The sequence below is a fragment of the Balaenoptera borealis genome, assembly GCF_965194805.1.
Source record: "Balaenoptera borealis genome assembly, chromosome: 5".
Taxonomy (NCBI): Eukaryota; Metazoa; Chordata; class Mammalia; order Artiodactyla; family Balaenopteridae; genus Balaenoptera; species Balaenoptera borealis.
The window spans coordinates 1,900,703-1,927,632 of NC_138862.1; the positions used below are offsets into that span (position 1 = coordinate 1,900,703).

A 26,930-nucleotide genomic window follows, 5' to 3' on the forward strand; every position below is an offset into this window, starting at 1 on the left:
CTTTGCAGAAGCGGGGCTGTGCGCACGAAGCTCTTTGAGGCCTCTCACCTGGGCTGCGATGACAGCCAGGGGCCACGATGTCCCACAAAGGCTGCCGCCCACTGCCCCCCGGCTGAGGCACCCCTTTGCCGTGTCCCCACCACTGTCAACACGGGTCCCCTCTAAGGGGCCGGCTTGACCCCGGCCTCCACAGAACTAGAAGACAGCAGATGCCGGCTCATGCCGGCCCATCGGTGCTGGGCTGGAGGTGGAGGGTCAGCCCGAGGGCCCACGGGGTTGGGGATGGGCGTCTGCACTGACACAGGGCAGCAAGGAACCGGGTGGGCCCAGGCAGGGCATTGCCTTCAGCAGTCCCTTACGGGAGGGGAGAGGAAGACAGAGAAAAGGAGGAAGGGGAAAAAGGGCGAGGGGAGGGCTGGGCTCCCAGACACCAGGGCTGGGAGCTTCCACGAGCAGGAAGGAGCTTCCGGGTCCTGGAGTTGGGGTCCTGCTGGTCTGGGGAGGGAGGTGTCCTCTCCGGGGAGACTCCACGAGAGGTGAGGAGCCCAGAAAGGCCAGGAGGGCCCGGCAGCGCCCTGACTCTGGACTCAGGATGAGAGGGAGTGGGCCTTCGGGTGTGCTCTGGGGTCCTGGGCCCACTTCCTCTTCCCAGCAGGGCGGAACAGGAGCCCGGCAGGCCCACACCAGGGGGAAGGCTGGCTGGGCGCTGGGTACCAGCAAAGCCTGGGGGGAAAGAAGCCCCACTCACTCCCCGTGCGCCCCCAGAAGAGCATCTGGCTGGCATCAGGCTCTGGGCTGATTCTGTGTAAGAGCAAACGAAGAGTTCCCTGGCAGCAAGGAAAGGGCCCCCCAAAGTGCCCAGGCTGGCTGGCACCTATGGGACACGAGCCGCAACGGCAAGACCCTGACATCTGCCCCCACCTCCATCCAGGCCTCAGTCTGCTCTCTTCCCCTGACCCAGGGACTCAGGGTCACGTCCATCGGGCAAACCCGCCAGGTGACGGCTCCTTGCGTGGCGGGACCCCTCTCCCCACTGTGCGCTCCCCGGGCTGCATGGGGAAGGGCGACCCAACTCACCCACGGAGCCCGTGTCCCGCTGGTCAGCCGGCGGCACACGCACCTGCTCCCAGGGCGTTCGTCCCACGAGTGGACCGGCACCCAGGCTGGCTGCTCGGCTTTAGTTCTCCCTGGAAGGGTGGGTGGGCCGCTGGTTTCCCGCGGAGTGGCATCATTCGGAGCGTCACCTGAGCCCCGCCCCCCACTCCTGCACCCTGGTCTGGGCGGCGGGCAGAGAAGGGCCCACCCCACACTCACAGCGCAGAGCCCCCGGCTCACACTGTGCGTGCTGTGCCCCCCGTGACCGCAGGTGGGGGTGCTGGGGTGTGGGAGGGTAGTGGCATCTGTTGGTTGTTTTTTAACGCACCACAACTGAAAAATCATGACGCGCTGCATCAGCGCGTAAATGTGTTTCCCACTGCCAGTCACACGACACTTTCCGAGTACAAACCTCCCTCCACCTTTACCCTTTCTAAGCATCTGTCCTTTATACCTTAGATCCATGAGCAATGTACCCCTAACTTGCTCCCCCACCCCCAAAATATTTGAAGTAGTTTAAAATATAAACACTCATACAAAAAGACAGTGAAAAATAAAACTGGAAAGACAGATCAGGGTTACAGAGGTGGAGGTAAAGTCTGCCCTGAACATGAATTAGGTAAGAAAACTGAGCAGTAAAGTAGCACTGAGAGTCCTGTCAGCAAAGCTGAAAAGGAGAGAGAGTCCCTGTCGCTGGAGGAAAGGAAGCAGCCTGTTGATCAGCCCTGAAACATCAGAGGTCGGTCCTCCCGTCCATTGGAAAGGAGCTGCTTAGTGAGTAGAAAAGCAAGGCACGGAGCGACCCAAGATGACAGGCTCCCTGGGGCGGGGCACAGCCGGAGGGGCAGGAACCGGGCACGGCCACACTTCTCTGGCTGCTAACACGGCCCCCTGATGACCTACTATGGACCTTTCTCAGGTTTCTCTCCATGGTTTAATTTTCTTGGTTTTGGGTTGTTATTTCTTTTTTCCCTTCTCACTGGACTGAAATTTTGGTACAAGTGTTACTCTTAACAAACATTCTGAGAATAAACAAAGCTGACAAAGTTGTTCAAAGGTTACAAGTTCCACTTATCTCCCGAGAAAAATCCGGTCCCTACCACTTGGCTGTGGAAAGAGCCCTGCGGTCAGAGGTGTTCAGGAAATACTGGGGAAGCAAAGGCAAACCAGTTCCACGGGGCAGGACGACCTGTGCCTACAACCAACAAACTGCACCCAACCTCCTCGGGGAGCCTCGCTCATGGGCACGCACCCTTTCTTCTCTGAATGCTAGTTCACCCTACGGGCGCCCCGTGGGACAGGCTCCCAGAGCCGAAGGGACATATCAGGATGGACGGCCTGGTTTTACATCCCAGCTGGATCACTTCCTGTCCGCGACCTTCCATTTCTCTGAGCCCGTGTCCCCATCTGTCAGTGGGTCTGATGGTAGAATTGCCTGCCCTGAAGGTGTTGCAGCAACTACATGCCCTATGGAAAGAGCTCTGTAAGAGTGAAGCACTGGACAGAAGCAGCCGTGTCACCGCCTCACTGGGGGAACATCAAAGGCGGGACTCAGTCACCATCTGCTACAAGAGTGATGGGAGCCAGGTGGGCCTCGGCCTGCTCGAGCCATTGGGCACTAGGGCGCAGGGCTGATGGGGTCCTTGGACACAGGAGTGCTGGGCAGGGACTTCAGGTACTCCAGGTGCCTCCTGGCGTCCTCCTGGTTCTGGCGCACATAGTACACGACGTAGGTGGTCACCATGGCGAACCAGCCAAACATGGTGACCAGCATGGCCACATCGGTGGTCTTGTGGTGGACGCTGCAGAAGCTGACGCCAGAGTCGAGAGCCTGGATCAGCGGCTTCCCCACGTATTCCTCTTGCACCGAGGTGTGGCAGGCGACCTCGTCCACCGAGTCAGGGTCCAGCTTCAGCTCCCACAGGGCCTCCTGCAGGGCGCACTCGCAGTGCAGGGGGTTGTGGGACAGGCGTATCTTGGCGCTGAGCTTGCCCAGAGCGTCCTTAGGAATCCTGCGGATGCGATTGTGAGACAGGTCCAGCAGCCGCAGGCCCCCGGCCAGGCCCGAGAAGGCGGCGGGGCCGATGGTCTCGATGGCGTTCTGAGACAAGTCCAGCTCTCTCAGCTGGTTCAGGTGCTGGAAGGCTCCGTTGGGGATGCGGGCGATCTTGTTGGCGTCAAGCTTCAGGAGCACAGCGTCAGTGGGGATGTCCTTGGGGATCTCCTGCAGGCCCCTCCCACTGCAATGGACGGCCACGGCCCCGGCATGGTCAGGGCACTGGCAGCTCTGCGGGCAAGAGGCACCCAACCGCAGGCAGAAGAGGAGGAGGAGGCAAGACCCTCCCGTGGGGACCGGCAGGGAGGACGGGCTCTGTTTGCCCATGGGGCCCATCCTGACCACCTGGAGACAGACGGCACGCTGCTCTCACTCAGTGCTGCGGTCTACACTCTTCCCCACTCCCCGGTGCCGCTGTGGAAGGGACCATCCCACACAGACATAAACTCTCCTTCCTCACGTGCCAGGAAGAACCATGTTCTCTTTCAGTCCTAAAAGAGAGGAGCAATCAGCATTGCCGGCCGTGGTCTGGCTGGGGACCCGGTGGCACACTTTGACTTTGGGGGAGATGTCACAGCCAAACGGACACACTTGACCAGTGGGGGGGTCTCTGTGACTTACTCCTGGAGATTCCCACTGCCACCCAGAAGAGCAAGGTTGTGCTGCCTGCTGGCTGGGGGTTGGTGCCCAGCAAAGCCGACCGAGAACACTGCCACCCTGCCCTGGACACACCCACTGCACACCTTGGGGGTCAGGGGCTTGGACCGCACGGGGTAATGGGAGTCCACCCCTCCTAGCTGCTCAGGGCTGGAAAGCAGGAAGACTGGCCTGCAGGGTTGTCATACGAAACTGGAACGCAGGGGCGACCGCCGGCCACCACTGCCAACCAAGCCGGCACCCTCATCCCCGCGGGGCTAGGCTGCTGTCAGAAGCTCAGCGCTTTGCTAATTGTGACAATCCCTTTGACAATTATAACATTAAAGCTCTTCTCTGTCGGCCCTAACGGGAACAGCCACCCGCACCGGCATCGGGGTCGGCGCCTTTTATTTCAATTATGTTTGAAAAAGGGAAACGAGAAAAGAGAAAAGCCAAGCCCTGGGCGCGCGGCCCGCGCTGGGCGTGGAGTGGCGGGGCCGCGCGGGGCCTGGGCGGGCGGGGCTCGGGCCCCGGGGGGACCCCAGACCTCGGACCTCGGGATCCCCAGGCTCCGGACCCCAGGGACCCCCGGGACTCCCGGGTGGGGGATGGACGGGGGCGGGGGTGTCCACGCTCCGGGATGAGGCGGGAGCTTTACCTGCGTGGCCGCGTCCGGAGACTGCTGTGCATGAGGCTCTCTGCCGCTCGGAGTCCGAGCCGGCGCCACGCCCGGAGGGCGGCGGCGACCCGGAGGCCTGCGCCCAAGTCCGCGGCCGCAGGGTACACACGCGGCTCGGCCTGCGCTCCCGGGGCGGGGCCTGGGCGGAGTCTGGGGCGGAGCTGTGGGGCGGGGCGGAGTCCGGAGCGGGGCGGGGCCTGAACGACAGCAGGGCCTGAGAATTAGGGGCGGGGCATGGGCGGAGCTTGTGTGGCAGGACGCGGCCAGGACATCGCGGGGCCTAAAGATGGGGGGTGGGGCCAGGGCGAGGTCTGGCCGGAGTCTTGGGTGGGGCGGGGCCTGGACGATGGGGGGAGGGGGTCCTGAGGACGAAGGGCGGGGCCTTGGGTGGGGCCGTAGAGGCTACACGGGGCGGGGCCTGGGAGCCTAGCTTGTGGGAAGGCGCGGGGCAGGCCTGGGATCAGGGGCCTGGGATCAGGAGTGTGTCTCATGGGCTGTGGGCGGGGCCGTGGGGGAACCCCAGAGCCCCGCCCCTGCCCGTGTCCAGCTCCGCCCCTGGCTCTGGCCCCAGGATGTGGGGGGCGGGGAAGTTGGAGACCCTCGGGTCGGCGCGAAGACCCAGACTGTCTGTCTCAGGTATGGCGCCAGCGGCTGCCAAAGCGTTAATGGAGTTAGGTCTCCGTCCACCTGGGTCTCTTCCTGCCCACCCCCCATATCCCCACCCCCACTCCTCCACCTCCCGTCTTAGGGTCCATGCATGGGCGTCCACGGCGCGTAGGCAATGTGGGGATTGAGCCATCCTTAGGGTTTTTATAACAGCTTTACTGTGGTGTAATTGATATACAATAAACCACATATTCAAATTTGATACATTTTGACATTTGTATACACCCGTGAAACCATCACCACCTCAAAGTATTGATAGTAAATACCCCAGAGTTTCCCGTTTGCAATCCATCCCTTCTGATCCCCATCACCAGGCAAGCATTCATCTGCTCTATCACTAGATCAGTTTGCATTTCCTGTAATTTATACAAATGGAATCGTGGGTGTGTACGTTTTGTCTAGCTTCTCTCATTCAGCATAATTAATTTTGGTTCACCAGGTGCTGATGCATTTATCAATGGTTATTCCTTTTGGGGCTGAGTAATGAGACATTGCAGGAATGTTCCACCTTTTGTATATCCACCCACCTGCTCATGGAGACTTGGGTTGTTTCCAGTTGTTGGCTATTATAAATAGAGCTGATATGAAAATTGTGTACAATCTTTGTTTGGACAAATACTCTTATTTCTCTTAGGTAAATATCTAGGAGTGGAATGACTGGATCATACGGTAGCTTATGTTTAACTTTTAAGAAACTGCCAAAGTGATTGTACAATTTTACATTCCTGTGCTGTGTATGCTCCACATCTTCACCAGCACTTGGTATGGTCACTCTTTTTAATTTTAGGTATTCTAATAGGTGTGTAAGGGTATATCTCATTGTGGTTTTAATTTGTACTTCACTCACGACTTAAGTGTCTTTTCATCTGTTTATTTGCTGTCTGTCTATCTTTAAGGAAGTGTTCTGTTCAAATCTTTTACCCACTTTTAATTGAGTTGTTTTCTTATTTTGAGTTTTGAGAATTCTTTGTGATTTGTATCAGATATGTGATATGTATATATTTTCTCTGATTCTGTGGGTTGTCTTTTCATTCTCTTTAAAGTTTTTCAAAGAGAAAATTTTAATTTTGATGAAGTCCAATTTATCAGTGTTTTATTTTTTATGGATCATCCTTCTGGTGTCATATGTAAGAAATCTTACATATTGCACTTATATTTTGCATTTGGGTCTATTATCCATTTTGAGTTAGTTTTGGTGTACGGTGTGAGGTATGATTCTTCCAACTTTGCTCTTCCATGAAGTTCTTCTGGTCATCCAAGATTCTTTGTATTTCCTCATGAATTTTAGAATCAGCTTGACAACTTCTACCCAAAAAGCCTAGTGGGGACTTCCCCGGCGGTCCAGTGGTTAAGACTCCGCCTTCCAATGCAGGGGGTGTGGGTTCAATACCTGGTCGGGGAGCTAAGATCCCACATGCCTCAGTGCAGCCAAAAATTAAAAACAAAAACAAAAAAGCCTAGTGGGCTTTTGTGTGGGATTGCATTGAATCTACAGATCAGTTTAAGAGAATTAACATCTTGACAATATTGAGTATTCCAATCCATGAACATGGTATATCTTCTCATTTATTTAGAGCTTCTTTTATTTCTTTAATTTGTGTTTTGTAGTTTTTGGTTTACAGATCTCACACACCTTTTGTCAGATTTAGCTCTGATTTTTTAATGCTATTGTAAATGGTATTTTAAGTTCAATTTATCTTTGTTAAATGCTAATATATAGAAATAAAATAGATTTTTATATACTGATCTGAACTTTGCTAAACTCACTTATTAGTTCTAGTAACTTTTTAATAGAAGCCTTAGGATTTTCTACATATACAATCACGTTGTCTGTAAATAAAAAGAGTATTACTTCTTTCTTCCCAGTCTGAATGTCTTTTACTTCATTTTCATACCTAACTGTGCTGGCTAGAGCCCTAGTTCAATACCGAATAGGAGGAGTGAGAGCAGATATCCTTGTTCCTCTTGACCTTAAGGGAAAACATTCAGTCTTTCACATTAAGAATAATGTTGACTGTAGGGTTTTGTAGCTGTCCTTATCAGTATAAGAAAGCCTCCTTCGATTTCTAGTTTGCTGAGAGTTTTTAACAGGAATGGATGTTGGATTTTGTCAAACTTTTTTTCTACATCTATGAAGAATATTTTTATTAGTCTATTAATATGATGGATTATATTGATTGACTTTCAAGTGTTAAATCAACCTTGTGTCCTTGGAATAAATCTCACTGGCTCATGAAGTATTATTATTTTTACATGCTGTGGAATTATTTAATAGATACAGAGTTGCTGAGGTTATTTTTTTCTTTGACTGAATGTTATAGCCTGCATCTCTCAAGGAATTGCCCATTTCATCAAATCTGTTGAATTTATCAGCATAAAATTGTTCATCCTTTCAATATAGAGTATGAGGTGATGTCACCTCTTTCATTCCTGATGTTGGTACTTTGTGTCTCCTCTCTTTCCTTTTACTGACCAGTCAGTATGGAAGCGTATCAATTTTATTGATAATCTCAAAGAACCAGTTCTTAGTTTCATAGATTTCTCTATTTTTTTTCCTTTTTTTTTCCCATTGACTTCTACTCTAATCTTTTACTTACATTAATTTTCTCTTCTTTTTCTAGTATCTTAAGGAGGAAGATGAGCTCACTGATTTGAGACCTTTCTTATTCTCTAGTATAGGCATATCTTGGAGATATTGCGGGTTCAGGTCCAGACTACTGCAATAAAATGAATATCAAGATAAAACGAGTCACTTAAATTTTTGGTTTCCCAGTACATATAAAACTTATGTTTACACTATACTGTAGTCTATGAAGTGTGCAATAGCATTATGTCTAAAAAATATTTACATACCTTAATTTAAAAATATTTTATTGCTAAAAAAATTGTTAACCATCATCTGAGTCCTAGTAGTAACACCAAAGATTACTGATCACTGATCACCATAACCGATGTAATAACAATGAAAAAGTTTGAGATATCGAAAAAATTACCAAAATGTGACAGAGAGATACGAAGTGAGCAAATGCTGTTGGAAAAAATGGTGCCGATAGACTTGCTCGACTCAGGGTTGCCACAAACCTTCAATTTGTAAAAGACACAGTATCTGCAAAGTGCAATAAAGCAAAGCGCAATAAGACAAGATATGCCTGCGTAGGCATATAAATTTCCAAGTCTTGCTCTAGCTGCGTCCCAAAAACTCTATGTTGTATTTTCATATTCATTAAGTTTGAAATATTTTCAAATACACCTTTTGATTTCTTTTTGACCCATGGGTTTAGAAGTACGTTATTTCATTTCCAGATATTTGAGGATGTTGCAGAGATTATTCTGCATTTGATTATTAATTTAAGCCCATTGTTGTTAGAGAACATACACTGTATGCATCAGATCCTTTTAAACTTATTTAGACTCATTTTATCGACCAGAATATGGCCCATGTTAAAAATTGCTATGTGTGTACTTAAATATGTGTTCTATTGCTCAGAGGAATATTCTATAAATATTGATGAAGTCAAGTCTGCTGATGGTATGATTACTGATTTTCCATCTACTTGCTACTTAATTATCGACAGAGGTGTGTTGAGGTTCCTGAGATCTGTCTGTTACTCCTTGCAGTTCTATCAGTTTTTGTTTCACACATTTTGAAGGCTTATATTCAGATTAGTATGTCCTCTTGCTTAATCGACCACTTTATCATTATGAAAAGAGCCTCCTTATCCCCAGATTCTTTGCCTTGAATTCTACTTTTCTGACACTAATAGCCACTCCAGCTCTCTGTTTTGATGGGTTAGCATGGGATATCTTCCTCCATCCTTTTGCTTTTAACCTCCTACGTCTTTTTTAAAATATTTTTATTGGAGTATAGTTGATTTACAATGTTGTGTTAGTTTCAGGTGTACAGCAAACCGAATCAGTTATACATATACATATATCAAATCTTTTCCCATATAGGCCATTACAGAGTATTGAGTAGAGTTCCCTGTGCTATAGAGCAGGTTCTTATTAGTTATTAGTTACATGTTTTATATATAGTAGTGTGTATATGTCAGTCCCAATCTCGCGATTTATCCCTCCCCCCTCCTATGTCTTTATATTTCGTTTCCTTCAGGATTTCCATAGCATCAAAGTTTCATCCTCCATATATTTATTAACTGCAAAGGGAAAAATAATAGCTTTACAGTGAAGAAACCTAGCAGAAACTACCTTACATATGTGACCAAGGTTAATATCATCAGTAATAAGACAGACTGACATCATGTAGCCCTTGATACCACGGCCTGATAAAGACACGGCATCACTGCCATGGTATTCTTGCCAAAAACGCACAATCTCTTTCCAATCGTGGGAACACGTCAGACATACCCAAATTGAAAGGCACTTTTTACAAAGTGACTGATCAGTACGCTTCCAAAATGGAGAGATCATAAAAGACAAGAAATGGCAACTAAACGGGATGTGGGATCCTGGAATATACCCGGGCACAGTGGGGAAACGGGGCACACAATAAGGCTGGTGGTGCAGGTGATGGCTTGGTAACCCACATCCACAGGGTGGTGGGAACCGTGAGCTCCCGTCTGTCCTCTGTTTCTGCCCCATTTGTCCCTCTGCTCTGTTTCCTTTTCCTCTTTTCCTGCCTTCTTCTGGACTGAGTCTTTTTTGAGCCCATTTTCTCCCTTTAGTTGACTCCTAACTGTTATGTCAGTGGCTGCTTTAGGGGGTGGTGTCGGCTGTCACTTCTCATCACAGACTGCGTCGGGTCACATCAGACCACCTGCCGCGTAGGGTGGGAGCCCTGCAGGGTGTGTCCGTCCCCGGCCGTGCTGTGGACATGCACGTGTGTAGGAACCCCTCAAATCTTACCATCAACAGTCTTTTAAAGGGTTATAAATAAGATGAGCCGTGAAGCTGCCGCCATGTTATTGTAGAGTAGATTGAAGAGGGGAGCCCCAAATTATGGAATATTTTTAATATTTAAGTTAAACACATGAATGTGGTCACCACCCAAAACTACAGTGTGGATGCAGGTGAATCCAGACATTATGCAGTGGGGGGAGGGACCAGACACTCAGAGTTCACGCTGTGGCTTCTGTTTATGGAAAGTTCAAGATCAGGTGGTGGAGGCAGGAATGGGGAAGAGGTGCGAGGGGGCTTCTGGGGCTGCATGTTCTGTGTCTTGATCTGGGTGCTGGTCGTCAGCGTAAGTAAAAAACCCACCAAGCTGCTCACGCTTCAGATGTGGGCAGGTGACTGAGGGCGTGTAACTCCTCAATAAAAGAAAACAATGGTGTGCTGGCCACGTGTGTGTTCACAGGTGGTTACGCGTGTAGGTGATGAATAGAGTGATGGATGGGTGGGTGGATGGGTCCATTCAGGGTGCAGTGTTGCCCTCCTGGTCCTCACTGGTCCGTGGCCTCACTAGGTGATGACGTCGGAGATTCCACAGAAGGTGCTGGCAGCCGGCCAGGTCCAGGCCGCAGGGCCCCGCGAGAGCCTGGCTCACTGTCTGCTCCAGACCACGAGCCTGCTCTCAGAAATACCAGAAACCTTCTAACGCCATCCTGGCCACGTGGTCTGCCCACTGTAGCCACCCTTATAGCTGTGAATGGGCTCCGGGCTGATTACCTCACCCATTTATCCATCCAGAATCCAGGCCTTCTGACCACCGGGAGAAAGCACAATGCTCCAGCTGGTTAATTGCGTCCCATCAGGCAGGCTGTTTTGCTAGCAAGGTCTGAGTGCATCTCCCTGGGGAGGAGGTGGGAGGAACAAAGCTTGCTGCAACCACTATGGTGGGGATGAATAAAACATCCTGGCAAGGCCGAAACCTTGCCTGCCCACAAAGACCCCTCAGAGAAGCCTGGGATTGGCCCCTCCTTGCGGCGTGGCCGGCCGTCTAGCTGTGTGCTGACCGCCCTGCTTCCCCACCTGCCCGCCCACAGTCACCAGCGTGGCCCTCAGCCGCCCCAGCCTCACACTGGCTCCAGAGGCCCCGCCTCCTGCCCTCGTGCAGCCGTGGGTACCCTCAGACAGATCCCCAGGCCGGCCAGGCTCTGCTGACTGCAGCCGGCTCGTGGGTAGGGGCTGGACCCAGGGCACCTGACAGAACCCGCCCGCTGCCCAGCACCACAAAAGCAGGTCCTGAGCTCGCCAAAGAGCCTCAATGGATGGCTTGCCTTGGGCAACGTTACCCTCAGCAGCTTGGGCCAGACTCGACCTCCTCCTACGCTCCCTGAATCCCTGGATCTCCCGGAATTCCTGGATCGAAAAGCCCTGACGTTGGTTCCCCTCGAGGGCTTCCTGAGCACTGGGCCTGAGCAGCTAGGGCCCAGCCCCCCGCGCCCTTCCTGAAGCCCCTCGGAACCAAAGGGCCTCACGCTCTGGGCCGCCGCCAGGACTCAATGTGGGACCAGAGGGCGGTCCGTCTCCCAGGGAAGTGGAGGCCACCTGCACCTTATCTAGTGGTTCTGGGTTTTCCAGGGCAGTCTCCCTCACCCCCCGCCCCAGCACACAGCCCCCCTCCCCAGGCCTCTCACTCTTCCTCTTCTCCAAGTTTTGTCCATTTCGTTGCCCTTTTTCAAGAGCCAAGTTCTGAATATATTCACCATGCCAATTCTTAATTTTTCCCTCTCTCATTAAATTCTGACTTGGTCCCTGCCTGAGCCCCTAGGTTGATGCTGTAGCTATTTTTTGAGCTTCTTGAGTCATAACCTCAGATAATTTACTTTCACTCTTTTCATCTTCAAATAAGTGCATTTAGGGTCCTAGCTGTTCCTTCCTGAGACTTTCAGCCACAGCCCTGGGGCTGTGACCTGGGACTCTCTCACTGTCTCGCTCTGGCTGCTCCCCAGGAGGGTGCAGGTCTCGGGCGGGAGGTGGAGGGCGTGGAAGCACATGCAGCACCCGGCCCGCAGGCCTCACTTGCCCCAAATCCCGAGCAGCAGGGGTGACCCTGGACCTAGTGCCGACCAGGCTCGGGGACAGCCACCGCTCTCCCACAGAGACACTGCCGCTCCCCATTGGTCCTCCTGCCATGAAACTAGAGGCTCCAGAGTGAGGACAGAAGCCGCCCACCAGGGAGGGCAGAGGGTGGGGCGCCGCAGTGTCCTGTGCCCGACGCCGCCTCAGCTCCCTCCCAGTGGTCAGGGGCCTGGTCACTCACGTCCCGTGAAGGCACCTGGAACCACTGATGTACCTTCTGTCCTCTTCTGGGGCACGGCCGCATTCTAACATTACTGTTCGGAAGCTGTGAGCCGAGTGCGGCCTCAGTGATGGAGCTGCCTTGGAGACTTGCTGAGATCCACACACTTGCTGGGTGTGATGCATGCCCACTTCTGTGAATGTTCCGTGTCTGAGAACCACGTGTCTCTTCTGGGCCATGTTGTTGTGGTGGTGGGTACAGAATCACACACACGCCATAGACTGTGTGTACATATATGCGCACATTACACATCATTTACTCTACAAATATACATATATATTACACATATTGTACCTAAAGAAACATATTGCACATGACTTACATATAAACACATGTATGTGTAAATTATGCATAATATATATGTATAATATATAATATGTATTTATAGATAAATACACACACACATAATATGTAGGTAAACATGCACACACACACCGCACAGAATGACCTCAATCCTGTTGACTGCGTTATTCAAATTCCGTCCTATTTTTCTTTTGCTCCTTGATTCCTTGATTTCTGAGAGAAAAGTCTCAAACGTTACTGTGAATTTGCCCACTTCTCCATGAATTTCTATCAATTTTGCATTATATATTTAAAAAGGTATTGTTTTAGGTGGATAGCAGTTCACAAAAGTGCTACCTTCTTAAAGGACTTATACCTTTTCCCACTCAAATATTCCCCTTTGTCTTTAAAAGGACAAACTCGAGCCTTGGGTTCTGTCCTCTGCTGGACGTGTCTCCCCAGTTTTCCTTTTGAGAGTGTTTGCTAGGATGAATCCCTTGTGTTGTCATCTAGTACATGTCTCTTTTGGGTGATAGAGAAAAACATATAGAAAAGAAGAGAAATTTTTTGTTAATTTATTTTTTATCCCAATATGACTCACAATTTGTGTGTGCCATAACTGCTGACATGTTTTGACTGCTTCCTGCCATTTTATTTCATGTGAACCATCTTCTATTGATATTTTTTCTTTCCTTGATTTGGTCGTTCCTTTTGTTTCCTCCGGTGGTTTGACATTATTCCTCTCTTTCTATCCTCTGGAGGTCACCCTGGACCTGTAATACACTTACAGGGCTCACCGCCTGCGTTTCTCTCCCAGCGCTATGCCCGGTCAGCATCTATTTCCTCCTCATGAGCAAGAGGAGACCTGCGCTGCACTTGGATTGGCTGCGTTTGTTCTTCTGCCGGCTCCCAGGGAGACCAGCTGGGGTTTCAACAAGAAGCTATCATTAAATTTTCTTTTTATATTATGCCTCAACAATGGTAAGACTTGGCCCTACATTTACTGGTTCCTTTGATTCCACAGAGCTCAGTCTGTGCAAGCGCGCATGTGTGTGTGTGCATGTATTGGACTAAATGTTTGTGTCCCTCCCCAAAATTCCTACGTTGAAGCCATAATCCCCAGTGTGACTGTATTTGGAGGGAGGACCTCTAAGGAAGTAGGATTAAATGAGGTCATAAGGGTGGGGCCCTGACTTGATAGAATTAGTGCCCCTATAAGAGGAGAACCAGAGCCCCCCCCAACTCCTGCACACTCCAAAGAAAGGCCACCTGAGGACACAGTTCAAGGTGGCCATGGCCAAGCAGGGGAGAGCCCTCACCAGGAACCACCCTGCCCACACCTTGACCCCCACTCCCAGCCTCCAGATCTGTGAGAAAGTGAATGTTCCATCTGTGGTGCCTTGTTCTGCAGCCCATGCTGACTAAGACAGTGTGTTTTGCTTTTCTGTAATTCATCTTTGAGAAATTCTTTCAGAAAGGGTGCATGAGGAACACACTTTCTGGGTCCTTATGCTTCTAAAATGTCTTTGTTTGGTGCTGCCACTTGAACACTAGTTTGGCTGGATATGAGATTCTAGATAAAAAACCAAGGCCCCCACAGTGGCTGAGCACCTGCAGGGTGGGGGGCCAGGGGGAGGCACAAAGGGCTGAGTCCCAAGTTGGGGGCTGGAGCCGGGGTCTAGGAAATGAGGAAGAGGAGTGTGTGTGTGTGTGTGTGTGTGTGTGTGTGTGTGTGTTGGGGGGGTGTTGATTGGAGGAGAAATCATGAGTTTGGACCGGAGGGGCTGCAGGGTGTCCACAGGAGACCCCCTCAGGCCCCAGGAAGCTTGGCTGTGGGCTGGGTGAGGTCTTGGTGACCCAGACACAGACCCTTGACCACTGCTTGTGTCTATAACTTTATTTGAGGGAAGCATAGAAGAGGCGGGCGAGGCTGGTGTAGGAAAGCACATTTAATGTGGGGTTTTCACAACATTCCATGGCTCCTGATGGCTTGTGCTGATGGCCTGTGAGTCGCTGATGCTGAGCTGGGTGGCCCCTCAGTCCACACCTACCGCCCCTCCTCCTGGGCTCTCAGGGTGAGGGGAGGGGGCACCATGTGCAGGAGAGCCCCCGCCCGCCCGGTGCGTCTGCGTCCTCCCCGCCTGGGTCCCGGGGCAGCACACAGGCAGAGACCTCTGCATCTTGGGAGGAGGCCGGAGCTTGCCTGCGCCTCCTGCCCTGCTAAGGGGCTCAGCCCTGACAGCCAAGGGAAATGGGTCCCACAGTGCCCCGCCCCAGGCCAGGCAAGGGTCTGAGTTAGGTCACGGTGGAGGCCCTCTCGGGGGTGTGGGCCCGAGGAGGAGGCCACAGGGGAACCCCGACTCTCCAGGACGTGCCAGCCTTGGGTGGAGACACCTCTGATGGTGGACATGCTGCTCACAGGACGTGGCCAGGAGGGTGTCCACTGGCCGCCAGCAGGCTCGGGAGAAGCAGTGTCGGCTGGTGGGGTGTCCGTGGCCACCTCAACCCTGAGGCCCTGCCTCGTGGCCGGAGCCCCCCTGCGCCCTGCTCAGCTCTCCTCCCAGGGCACCCCGAAGCCTCCCAGTTCAACAGATGGGCAGGAGGGGCTGCTGATTCGAGTGGGCTGTGGATGGAGCAGCTCCGCCGGCCCCTGCAGAGCTGCCCAGGCTGCGTCCCCAGGTTAGTAGTAGGCCCCGAACAAGGCGGCCACCTTCTGGAGGATGGCCTTGTGGTTGGCATACAGCGGGATGCGCTCGTCCACCACCTGCCACCGGATGGACACGCCCGCATCGCAGGAGTGCAGGTGCTGCGAGGACAGGGGTAGATCCTGACTCCCTCCTGAGCCGGCCCTGCCCCCACCCAGACACCCTGGGACTACAGACGTCAGGGGGTGGCGGGGACCCCGCGACCTGGCTCCCGGCCCTGCCACAGGCCTGGCCAATGGCCGCTCGCTTTATCCTTCTGCTGCACAGGCGCGGATCAGAACATGCCCACAAAGCCTTAAAAACCCTTGAAGGGGGAGAGAGGAGAGGTGCAGCCTTGTTGTGGGGTTTTCTTTCCTGCAGGCACAGCCCGGGTTTTGTTCCCTGGGACTTCCTGGTCCCAGTTCTGGATTAGGGGTACGGAGGACTGATCTAAGTATGGGGGACGGCATCCCCACAAAAGCGCTGGAACCAGCCTCCCCTGGGTGCGAGCCTGGAGGCCCCCAGGGTTCCTGGCCAGCCCCGGCTGCGCCCCAGCCTCCTGCTGCTGCCCTCTGGCCTCTCCCGGATGCCCCCCGGGTACCCTCTGGCACAACTCTGACCCCCGCAGCTCCCACTCTCTGGTCCTGGCCAGCTCTGGCCCCAGGCCCCGGAACCCCTCAGACCCATCCCTATAGGCCCCGAGGCTCTCCGGGGCACTGATGCCCCCGGCCCCCCCATCCCTCAGAGCCTGAGACCCCGGCCACATACAGAGTTCAGCCTCTTCAGCTCCACGTCGCCCTGGTCTGGAAAGTGGACGCTCACGGCCACCGTCTCGATCCAGGCGTTGTCCGTGTTCCTTGGGTCATCCATGTACCCTTTGTACACCTGGGAGGCAGCACAGGTGTGAGCTGGTTGGCCTAACGGAGCCCTGAGCCCCCCGGTCTTCTCCCAGAGGAAGGGGCCCCATGCTTTCTCTGCAGCTGGTCTGGGTCCGGGATGCTCTGAGCCCCGCTGTCCACTGCACCCAAGCCCCGCCTGGCTCTCCCCAACCCCGTCCACCTGCCCCCAACACCACCTTCAGCTTGACCGACGCATCGTGGGGACCCACAGCCTCACTCGTCTCCCTTCTGGTCTCTGGCCTGGTACCCAGACCTGCCTCGACTGTCCTTGGAAGGATTAAAAAGGGCCAGTGGACCTCAAAACATTACGCAAAGTGAAAGAAGCCAGACACCAAAGGCTGCACGCTGTATGGTTCCACCTATAATAAATGTCCAGAACAGGCAAATCCACAGAGACGGAAAGCAGCCTCGTGGGTGCCAGGGGCTGGGGGAGGGAAGGGAGTGACTGCCAATGGGTCTGGGCTTCCTTTCGGGGTGATGGGATGTTCTGGAACTAGACAGAGGTGGTGACCACACCACGCTGTCTGTGCACTAAATGCCACTGAACTGCTCACTTCAAAATGGTTCCTTTTATGTTGTTTGGATTTTACCTCAACAAATGAAAGGAGTTTATTTTTACAAAGCAGAGAAACGAGAGGTGGCAGTGCTCCCCGTGGGGCCGCAGGGGGACAAGCCGTGTGAAACTGCTTGGTTTGTAGGTCAAGGCCGTAAATATCAGCCATTGCCTATTTCATCCTGAGACGCCACAGACAGAACCAGCAACGACTCAGATGCCCACTTGGAGGACTGCCTAAATAAATCATGGCACAAAATATTATGTGGTCCTGAAAAAGAGTGAGGTGGATTTGGAAATGTGGACCTAAAAACATGGCCTTTGCAACTTAACTGAAAAGCGAGTTACGTCTTTGTGCCCAGCTGTGCTCAGGGCAAGGGGGAGTGTGGGCCGGACACCAGGCGTGCCCCGGCCCCAGGCCGGCAGAGGCTGTGGCCCCCCACTTGATCTCGGGAGGGGCAAACCCAGACAGAGAGAGAAGGCGAGGGGCCCAGAGCCGCGGCCACGTGGGTCCCCCCAGGAGGCTCCCCAGCTCCATGCAGCCCCCCCTGCAGCTGTCACGACCCGCACCTCGGGGCCCCAGACGCACAGGTGCGAGCCAAGCAGAAAGGTCACCTCACCTCCATGCCGTGCGTCAGCAGGCTCTCGAAGGAAGGCCAGAACTCTCTCCGGAGGACCTGCTTCAGCTTCCGGGGCAGCGTCTCTCCTGGTTCCCGGGAGCCCTGAGCGGAGAGGGAGGAAGGGGCGGGTCAGCGCGGCTGTCTGGGGACCTGCTTCCTCTGGCCACCTGCCCGGCGTGGGCCGCGGGCCAGCCCCCTGGAGCCACGGGCGGACAAGTGTCTGGCAGCGGCTGCCTCGGGGCTGGAGTGACATTGCCCAGAGCCCAGAGCCCAGGTCAGCCCGCGGGGCAGGAGGGCGGCACAGCCTGTGAGGCGCGCAGGGCACTGTAGGAGAGCCAGCCCCCCGACCGCCGCCACCCTGACCACCAGCCGGGCTGTGTCCTGTCTGTGTGCACCCCTGTCCCCGTCTCCAGCCTCTGCTCTGGCACACCGGGCTCCCGGCCACTCCCGACGCCCCGGACACGGGCCTGCACCCGCACTCCCCTCCCCATCCGTCTAGGGGACCCTCTCAGTCCACATCACGTCCATCCACGTAGGCCCTGGAGACGCCCTAGCCCCTCGCTGGCTGCGGTGGCGGGGACCATCAGATGCCCCTCAGTACCTCTCTCGGGGACACAGGGGCACAGCTCAGAAGATGCCCGTCGGCAGGAGAGACCAAAGTGCCAGAGAAGGAGGCTGAATGGTGCCGGAGAACCCGTGGGAGGAGAGGGCCGGGCCTGGGCTCAGAGCCGCGCTCCCTCAGGTAGAGGGCACAGGGGCTATGGCTGCAGGAACGAGAGCCGCCCAGGGCCCTGGAATCCTGGTTGGGGTCTCAAGACCCTCAGTGGCACCACTGCCCCACACACACCCATTAACTTGCTGTCCCAGCAGAGCAGCTGCTGGGCCACCGGGTGGGTGGTGGGGAAACCCGACGGCCTCTTGCTGAGCTGGGCGAATCACGGACTCCCGGGTACAGGCTCAGAGGAGGGGACCCCGGACAGAGCTGCACCCAGAGACCAGCCGGGGGCCTGGTGGGCGACACGGTCCTCCTGCCAGGGTCAGCCTACTCCAACCCCAGAGCAGTGACAGGGTCGTGGGGGGCAGAGGGCAGATTGACGGGTCAGGATCTGAGTGGTTGGGCCCGCTTGGACAGGACAGGCCCAGGGCCTTCCACACCCCAATTCTGTCACCACAAGGCCTCTGGGGTACACGCCGGCCTTCGGTCCTGCAAGGAGCTGCCGCCCTTGAGCTGAGGGCCTGTGCACCCCCGTCCCCTGCCCCAGGCTCAGCTCGGGCCCCAGGGCTAGGGGCAGGTGCGCGCCTGAGACACCCACCTGGGAGCCGCGTCTAACCCCAACCCCTGAGCTCTGCAGGGAGACCCAGTCTAGCCTCCGAGGCAGCCCCAGCCCTGAGCCTGGTGCCCCCCGGGATGCAGTAGGTGCTCAGTTAGTGCTTACACTCCGAAGAGCACCTGAACCCGTTTTCACAACCGCAAAACAAGGTACTAGGAGGGAGAATTCCCTCTAAAAGGCAGGGACCGGCCTTTGTCATTCAGGACCAAGGACAGTCTGAGCTGTCCAGGGCAGCGACCACAGGGGGTGGTGTTCCTTCGGTGGGTGGAATGGGCAAAGGCACGCAGGGCCCCGGGACCCGGGATGGCGGGTGCGGGCTCACCCCGGGCAGCACCCAGTGCTCTGAGAGGGAGCGCTTCACCACCAGCACCTCCAGCATCTTCTTTATGCCCTTCCTGCAGATGGCGCCATCCTGGTTCCGCCTCCAGCTGCAGGAGGGATGGTCTGATGTCAGCCCCTCCCCCGCTGCGGGGGAGGCCAAGGCAACCCCCCCCCCCACTCCTGAGCACCTGCTCCAGGGGCACAGAGATGGTAACCATCGCTCCCATAACTGCTGGTCTGACTAGAATGGGTAGGCCTTTTGGGAGAATATTTTTCTATCAAAAGCCTTAAAGAAGCACGTGCCCTGGACCCAGCCCTTCCACCTCTGTGACTCTTTGGAAATGACGGGTAGATTGATATGGATTTTCATTTTGTCTGCGTAGTGAGCCCTGGCCCTGGCTTTGTCCCTCCCCCAAGGGGCCTCTGAGGGAGGGGGACCCCCAGGGAAGTGAGGGCAGCCTGGGGGCAGGAAAGGCCTGGGCTTTCCTGGGGGCATAGACGCTCCTGCCCTGTGTTTTGGGGCGCACCCGCGCTCATCCAGGCCACTACGGGGTAGGGCGCGTGGCGCACGCTGTGTGCTCATCCGGGGCTACTCACCGGGTGACCACGGGCTGCAGCGTGTGGTTGGGGCCAAAGCAGCTGAGGTCCCCGCGCCCGCGCAGCCCTGTGCGGCCCATGGGGTTCCTAGGCGGACAAGGGTCTGCTCAGCCTGCCGCCTGCAGCCGGAGAGCCAGGCCGGGGCAGCAGGCGGGGCCTCTGATGGGGCGCGTGCCGGTTCCGCCCACACCTGCCCCAGCCCAGGATGGACAGGAGCAGGGAGGAGGCCACCCTACGGAGCCCCGGAGCTGACCCCCAACGCCCGCGGGCCCCTTGACCGACTGGCCGACTCAGCATCACCCGCTGGGGCTGTCCACCCCGAATCCTGTCCCTGGGGGACTCCAAGGCTTCAGGTCACCTTGGCATGAGTTGGAAAGGAAAGGGTTCTCCTTGGGAGCAGAAGCCCAGCCCCACCGCAGACCCCCCCCAGAGAGCGCCTGAGCGACCATCGTGCTGCATCCGAGGGCCTTGGCCGGCCTGTGACCTGGCACCCGACGGTCCCCCCCCACCCCGCCCCGCCTGACACTCCGTCCTGCTCTCGTCCTGAACACCACGTCCCCCTAGGCCCCTCCCCTGTCCAGGGCTGGAGCCGCTCCTGGTCACGTCTGTTCTCCTGCCCCACCACCTCCTTCCACAGCCTCTGCTTCCTGTTCCAGAACCTTCCCCAGAGGCCCACCACACACCTCCCCCCCCAGGTCCCCTCAACGACCGCCTGCTCCATGGGGTCCCCACGTCCTAGCCATCTGTGGTCCCTCCGCAGATGCTGACAGCCTTTCCTCAGCCTCCGCCCTGTGGTGCTGCTTCCCCAGCAAACCCCATCAGAGGAGGCCCTCTGACCTCCAAACCCCAGGCTGGCACACAGTAGGCGTCCACTAAGTGCCTGCTGGGCCTGACGCCACGGGTCACCTGACATCTTTATGTTGATTCTTCACCTGTACAGTGGGGCTCAGTGCCCGTCTCTACAGAGAGCAGACCTGGAAACACCTCCGTCCCCTACACGTAACCCCAGGGGCACTTTAACAGCTCCCCCCACTTCATTCTCACGATCGGTGCAGCTGGCAGCCGGGCGGTCCACTTTTTACCCCATTTCCACACCACAGGAATGGAAGCTGTAAAGGTTACATCGGGGGACGAGGGTGCAGCGCCCAGGCCAGCGGGGCCAGCCCACGGCCCCCACCTCCCCACGAAGGAAACGCCTTATGTGGCTGCTTCTTTTCTTCTGTATTTGGTTTGTTTTATCAGAAAAACGCCCACTTTGCCGGAGAGGAGACCTGACCCCGGAAGGAAACCGCCAGAGGCCGCGGAGGAGGGCCCGGCTGCACTCACAGAGGGAGCCCATGCTGCACGGCGTAGACCCCGTGGAAGCTGCGCCGGTCCAGGCGTCCGTCCACCGCGTTGTAGCTGATCCTGGACAGAGGCTCCAGGGCGCTGGGAGCGAGAGGAGAGGTCGCGTCCCCGACAAAGACGGCGGGATGCAGAGCGGCCGCGGTGAGCCCTCAGGGGGTCCACCACGAGGGCCCCTCCCCGGCCGCCGCCCTCCCAGCGTGCACGGCCCCAGCCCCCAGGGAGGACGGGCCACCCGCCCAGGCAGGAAGCAGGGCACTCACTCCCCCACAGGGTCCACCAGGTCTTTGTTCTTCCTGTCGGCCGTGTAGAAGGGCGGGTTGTAGATGAGGAACTCCGTCTGCACGACACGGGGCTTCCCTCAGTCGGTCGCCACCCCAGGTCAGCTGGCGCCCAGGACGGCTGACCTCAGAGCCCAAGACCCTGGGACGGCCCAAAGGGCCCGGGAGCCCGAGCTCAGCAGACCTGAGGACGCACACACCCGGACCAGCCCCCAGGATGGGGGATGGGGGGGCTAGGCTGGGCTCTAGAGGGGAGAAGGGGTCCCACTGGCGGAGACTGGGGAAGAGTAACAGCCTGGAATGTTCCAAGGAAAACCAGAGAGAAGACCGGGGGGGGGCACCCCCATGCCTCAACCATCTCTCCCTCTCTCTCTCTCCACCTCCGGCCTCCCCGGCACTCAGAAACAGGGCGGGGACCGTTCACTGGGGACAGGGGGTCGGACAAGCAGGGCAGTCGGCTGTGTGTGGATGGAGGCCCACCAGCGTCCTGGCTCAAACCCCAGCTCCACCCCCTCTGGCCACGTGGACCGCGTGCCTCCGTTTTCTCATCTGTTGTCATGTCCCTGTGAGGCCGCAGCGGGCTCACCCACCCCGGGGGGCTGGACTGCTCGCCCCCAGGACACCGGGCCCCTGCAGCCTGGTGGACGCGGCAGGACGGGCACTCACCTCCCAGGGCACCTTCTCGTTGGGCACCGGGAAACGCTGGACGGGGCAGCTGGGGTAGAGGAGGTGCCGGGCAGCCGCGTGGTAGGCGTCGCCCGGGTCCTCCACCTGCAGCCCGCCGTCCAGCTCAGGGTCCCGCCTCACCGAGGCCTTCTGGGGTGCTGGGAATGGGAACAGCCCCACGGAGCTGTGGGCAAAGCTGGGCGCGGACTCGGGTGGCAGGCGCGCAGGACAGGGCCATCCGCTATGGTCCTTTCCCACAAACTTCTGGGCTGCCTCTACTTCCCCAAGCCCGGATTGAATGCCAGCCCCAAAGAGGGTACCCTCCCCAGGGCCCCCAGCACGTGGCCCGGGAGGACAGAGACCTGGGGTCAGGCAACCACCACCTTGGACAGCCCCCAGGAGAGCTCTCGGTAATCAGCTGGACGCACAGGCCCTTATGGAAGCTTGGCCCGCTGAGGAGGGCACACTGCTCCTCCGGGGCCAGCAACACCCCAGGAGGGTTACTCATGCCCATTTCCTGGCCGACTGCAAATTTAGGAACAAAGACTTGCTTTCCGTCACCCAGTCGACGTGCCTGGGTCTCGGGTATCTGCTGGAGCTGCCCCCACTTTGTAGCTTGATGCACAGGAGGGGGATGGGGCTGGGGGCCAGGCGACCTCTGGAAGTCCCCAGCTGGTCAAGCGGGGGACTTGGCCACACTCTGCACGTGCATCTGTGGGGTGGGCCGTGCTCCCCGAGGCACTGGGCCTGCTGCATCTCCTCCCCACGGACCCCCGGACGCAAAAGAGCACAGGTGGTAGAGACCAGCTGCTGGTACAGCCACCCACTCACCCAGGGTGGGGACGCCCTCCTCCGAGCCAAAGCCGCTGTCCCTCAGGGCCTTCACGATCCAGTGCAGCGCTCTGGACGTCTGGGCCATCTGGAAGGCACGTCCCAAACAAGATTTGGTCAACACCTGCCCCCACACGGAATGCCCAGCCCCCACCCACCCTGTTCCCCTGTGTCGCAAGGCACAGGCCCTGGGGCCAGAGCACTCAGAGTGAGGAGGGGAACCCAGGGCAGGCCCACGGGGTTGGGGGCCACAGGGTCAGGGCACAGCAGGAGGGGCACGGAGGGGCGGGGACCTGGCCTCTGCCTGGTCCACACTTCCTCGTCCTGGAGTCCCAAGGCCTCCCTGACCGAAGCTCCTGCATCCACCTCCTTCACTGTGCCTATTGAACTACATTGTGACAAGGAACCTTTATGTCTGTGCCTCCCCCTGACTGGGAATCCTCAAGGATGAGATAATGCCTGTCACCCTGACATTCTCAAGGCCAGCTCTGGACAGGCACGGAGGAGGCACACAGGAAACGTGGGATGGATGGATGGATGGATGGATGATGAATGGACAGACAGATGGATAGAGGGATGGATGGATGGACAGATAAATGGATAGATGGATGCATGAATGACTGGAAGGATGGATGGATGGATGGATGGATGGATGGATGGGCAGATGGAGGAATGGAAGAATGGATGGATGGATGGATGGATGGATGGATGGGCAGATGGATGGATGGAAGAATGGATGGATGGATGGATAGATGGATGGATGGGCAGATGGATGGATGGAAGAATGGATGGATGGATGGATGGATGGATGGATGGGCAGATGGATGGATGGAAGAATGGATGGATGGATGGATGGATGGATGGATGGAAGAATGGATGGATGGATGGATGGATGGATGGATGGGCAGATGGATGGATGGAAGAATGGATGGATGGATGGATGGATGGATGGATGGGCAGATGGATGGATGGAAGAATGGATGGATGGATGGATGGATGGATGGATGGGCAGATGGATGGATGGAAGAATGGATGGATGGATGGATGGATGGATGGATGGGCAGATGGATGGATGGAAGAATGGATGGATGGATGGATAGATGGATGGATGGGCAGATGGATGGATGGAAGAATGGATGGATGGATGGATGGATGGATGGATGGGCAGATGGATGGATGGAAGAATGGATGGATGGATGGATGGATGGATGGATGAACTAATACACATTACTGTCCCTCAGCATCACTCAGGCACCTGAGCCCAGCTGGCCTATGAGACAATGACTCTTGGACGTGAGGCCACTCAGGGCTGCCCAGCTGATGAGGGTGCTGTCAGTGGACACTGAGGGGGGAGGGGCGGGTGGCGGCGGCTCTCCTGTCGCCTACTGGCCACCGCTCTCTCATCTGGAGCTGCTTTGAGACATCCACATGCTGCTTTCCGATGTTGCCCCTCAGTCCAGTTGTCCACACGGACATCCATACGCATCCTTGCTGGCCCCATGGCCTCCCTCCCTCCCAGCATAGCTGGCAGCCTGAGAAAGCAGCCAAGGGCTGTTAGTAATTTCCACGGCCCCCTCCCAGGTTCCAGGTGCAGCGTCTGGAGACAGCGGCTGTCTCAGAGGACAGCTCCAAGGAGGCCAGGGGAAGGTCAAGAGTTTGTTCCCTCAGACCAGCCCCCGACGTGGCCGTCACACCGTGCGCTGTGGCAGAGCGCAGGCAGGGGAGCTTTTGGTGGAGTTCTCTGGAGGACGGAGAAGGTGCCCCTGCCAGCTGGGAGCAATGGCCCCGATGTCACCGCCCCTTCTCCTGATTGGCTTCCCAGTATGCTCACTGTCAAAGCCACCACACCACGGAGCGACCTTCCAGGTCCGTCGGAGCTGTGCCCAGAAACAGAGGTCCCAGCCCGGGACCCACCTGCTCCTCTAGGGAGGCCAGCCTCTGCTCCATGCAGCCCGACTGCTTCAGGTGTGCCATTTCCAGCAGGTCCACCATGGTGTCCACCCTGCAAGAGGACACAGCTGAGCCCCGCAGGCCAGCCGGGGGCGGGATGTGAAGGAAGCCTCTTTGCAGGTGGGTGGCCTATCAGATCCAGCAGCCCAGGCTCTGTTGGCCTTAATTTCACACATCTTCCTCTTAATTTGAAAGTATTTATACCATACGTTTCCGTATAGAATGAGCACCGCCTAGTGGCCCAAGGGGAAGATCTCTTAGCCAACGGATGCCCCCGGCTCACAGGGCTGCCCAACAGCCCCGGGGTTTGGGGGGGGCATGGCTGGGCGAGAGGTGCAGGTGTGCAGACGCGCACACGCCCGGCTCCTCGCCTCGATTTGCCACGAGTTCCACTGCCGAGTCACAATGGGGGAAGCTACCGCTGGGGACTTTGGAAGGAGGAGGACGCAGCCCCGTTGTCTGGGGAATGCTGGTTTGGTTTCTGTCTTCTTTTGCTACAACATAGGAATTGCACCCAACGCGGGCTCTGTTTTTATACGAAAAATACTTCCAAACGCTCTCGTCCTTTGCGTGTGGGGTTTCTGAGCTGCCTTCCCCCCGGCGCCGCGTGTGCTGTGTGGCAAGAGCACACGTTTCAGGAACCCCGAGGGGACCGCCCTGGTCCCGTACTTGTCGCTGACGTCCTGGATCTTCTGCTCCGGCCTCTGCTTCTGCTGGATCTGCTGGTCCTGAAGGTAGTTCTCCTTCAGGTAGATCTCCCAGGACAGGAGGGCCGCCTCCTCGTTCTTCTCTAGCTTGTTCTCTGTCGGGGAAGGGGAGCCTCTGACCCACTCGGGGGCCCGCAGGGAGGGGCCGAGACCCTGACACCCGCCCCCAGCGGGCTGGTGGGAAGTCGGTGGCCTGAGCGGTCTGCACGCCCACCGAGCTTCCGGAACTCTCCAAGGAGCTGCTGCCCCCACCCCACCCCGTCTGCGCCCCAGACGCAGCTCTGGGATGAGGGAGACGGCAGCTTACTGAGCTGCTTGTGCCGCTTGGTGGGGACCTTCAGGATGACCCTCTTGATGAAGAGATGCAGGTGGTTGAGGAGGATGAAGGGGGGCGGCGCAGGGGGCCTGCCCTGGTACTCCTCGATCAGGTCGTGGCGCTGGAACTTCCAGATCTGGTCCGTGCGCTCCTGGACCTGCTGGAACGTGTAGCTGCAGGGGGCAGAGAGCACTGGTTACAGGGGGACATGGGCCACCCAAACACGGTTACAAACACACGCGTGTCACTGCCCGGCGTGTCTGCCGTGACGGCCCATAAAGAGCACACACAGCACCCAGGGGGCCACTCCAGATGCAGGAAAAGGCAGCTGAACTGCCGGCCTCAGAATTCTGAGCTTCCTGGGAGCCAAGGGGAGAAGGAAGAAAGAAGACCTAGATTTTAGGTTCTACAGACCTCGTTAGAGGGTAAAACAGCTGCGTGTGTTGGGAGATGCACAGTGTCCTGCACTGGACTCTAACAGGGGCTCGTCCCTTGAATCTGACACACAGAAGGGACGGTGTCCTCAACAGGCCGACACGTTTATTCTCTGCAACGTGTGTGTCTCGTGGATGGACTTCAACTGACCCGAATGCTTGCCAGAGAGAGGCCCTCGGAGGGAGGGAGGGAGGCCAGGCAGGGCCAAGACGCAGCCCCCGCCCGCCGGCCTTCTGGCCTCTCTGTCTCTATCACAGCCCAGCACAGGTCAGGGTCTCTCACTGTTCAGAACACGTGGTAAATCAGAAAGTGGCGACCTCATCACGCTAGCTGATGAAAGGGAAGAGAAACGGTGCCCAAACCAGGAATTAAGGGATTTTCACCAGGGTCACCACGGGTCCCAGGGGCCCTTCTGCAGAGGCCGGGAGGGGCGCTGAGGGCCTGGCAATGCCCTGAGCCATGGAGAGCAAATATAGGTCATCCTGCATCGTCGGATGTTCAATAAGTGTGACACGCACCTCCACATCTAGAGCCGGCCTCAGCCAGGTCGCTGCCCCGCACCCGCTCCCTCCAGGGTGGGAGGGGCGAGACTTCCATGTGCCCCAGCCCGCAGCCTCCGGGCACACGGCCCGTGCACTGGTCCCGCAGCAGCAGTGCCTGGGACGGGCTCAGCGGTGACCAGAGAGCGTGGCCGTGCACGGTCAACCTGGGCTGAGCCAGGTCCCGGGCTCCGCCCCGTCCGCACCCCATGGGGATGGCGGGAGGGCCAGGGGTGTGCGC

The 26,930-nt window shown here is 56.5% G+C and overlaps 2 protein-coding genes across 7 annotated transcripts in view; both read right to left on the reverse strand.

The window, feature by feature from the left end:
- Positions 1–1,649: 1,649 nt before the first annotated feature.
- On the reverse strand, positions 1,650–4,591 carry LRRC3 (leucine rich repeat containing 3). Its single transcript, XM_082392901.1, has 2 exons — positions 4,446–4,591; positions 1,650–3,642 (listed from the first exon to the last, which is right to left on the reverse strand). Exon 2 carries the CDS (start codon positions 3,485–3,487, stop codon positions 2,714–2,716), a length of 774 nt encoding a protein of 257 aa, XP_082249027.1. The 5' UTR covers positions 3,488–3,642; positions 4,446–4,591; the 3' UTR covers positions 1,650–2,713.
- Positions 4,592–14,549: 9,958 nt separating this feature from the next.
- Positions 14,550–26,930, reverse strand: part of TRPM2 (transient receptor potential cation channel subfamily M member 2) — a 57,004-nt gene continuing 44,623 nt past the window's right edge. For 5 of the 6 annotated variants that reach the window (XM_082392470.1, XM_082392466.1, XM_082392467.1 and 2 more), the window contains 12 exons: positions 25,707–25,888; positions 25,362–25,494; positions 24,657–24,744; positions 22,743–22,830; positions 21,912–22,069; positions 21,228–21,304; positions 20,947–21,048; positions 19,621–19,707; positions 19,025–19,130; positions 17,372–17,473; positions 16,068–16,184; positions 14,550–15,421 (listed from right to left, as the gene is read on the reverse strand). In XM_082392470.1, the coding sequence (XP_082248596.1) occupies positions 15,296–15,421; positions 16,068–16,184; positions 17,372–17,473; positions 19,025–19,130; positions 19,621–19,707; positions 20,947–21,048; positions 21,228–21,304; positions 21,912–22,069; positions 22,743–22,830; positions 24,657–24,744; positions 25,362–25,494; positions 25,707–25,888 (1,366 nt within the window). In that variant the 3' untranslated portion in view covers positions 14,550–15,295. Of the gene's footprint in view, positions 15,422–16,067; positions 16,185–17,371; positions 17,474–19,024; positions 19,131–19,620; positions 19,708–20,946; positions 21,049–21,227; positions 21,305–21,911; positions 22,070–22,742; positions 22,831–24,656; positions 24,745–25,361; positions 25,495–25,706; positions 25,889–26,930 lie in introns of those variants that run through there. The other variant, XM_082392471.1, reaches the window with a different exon arrangement.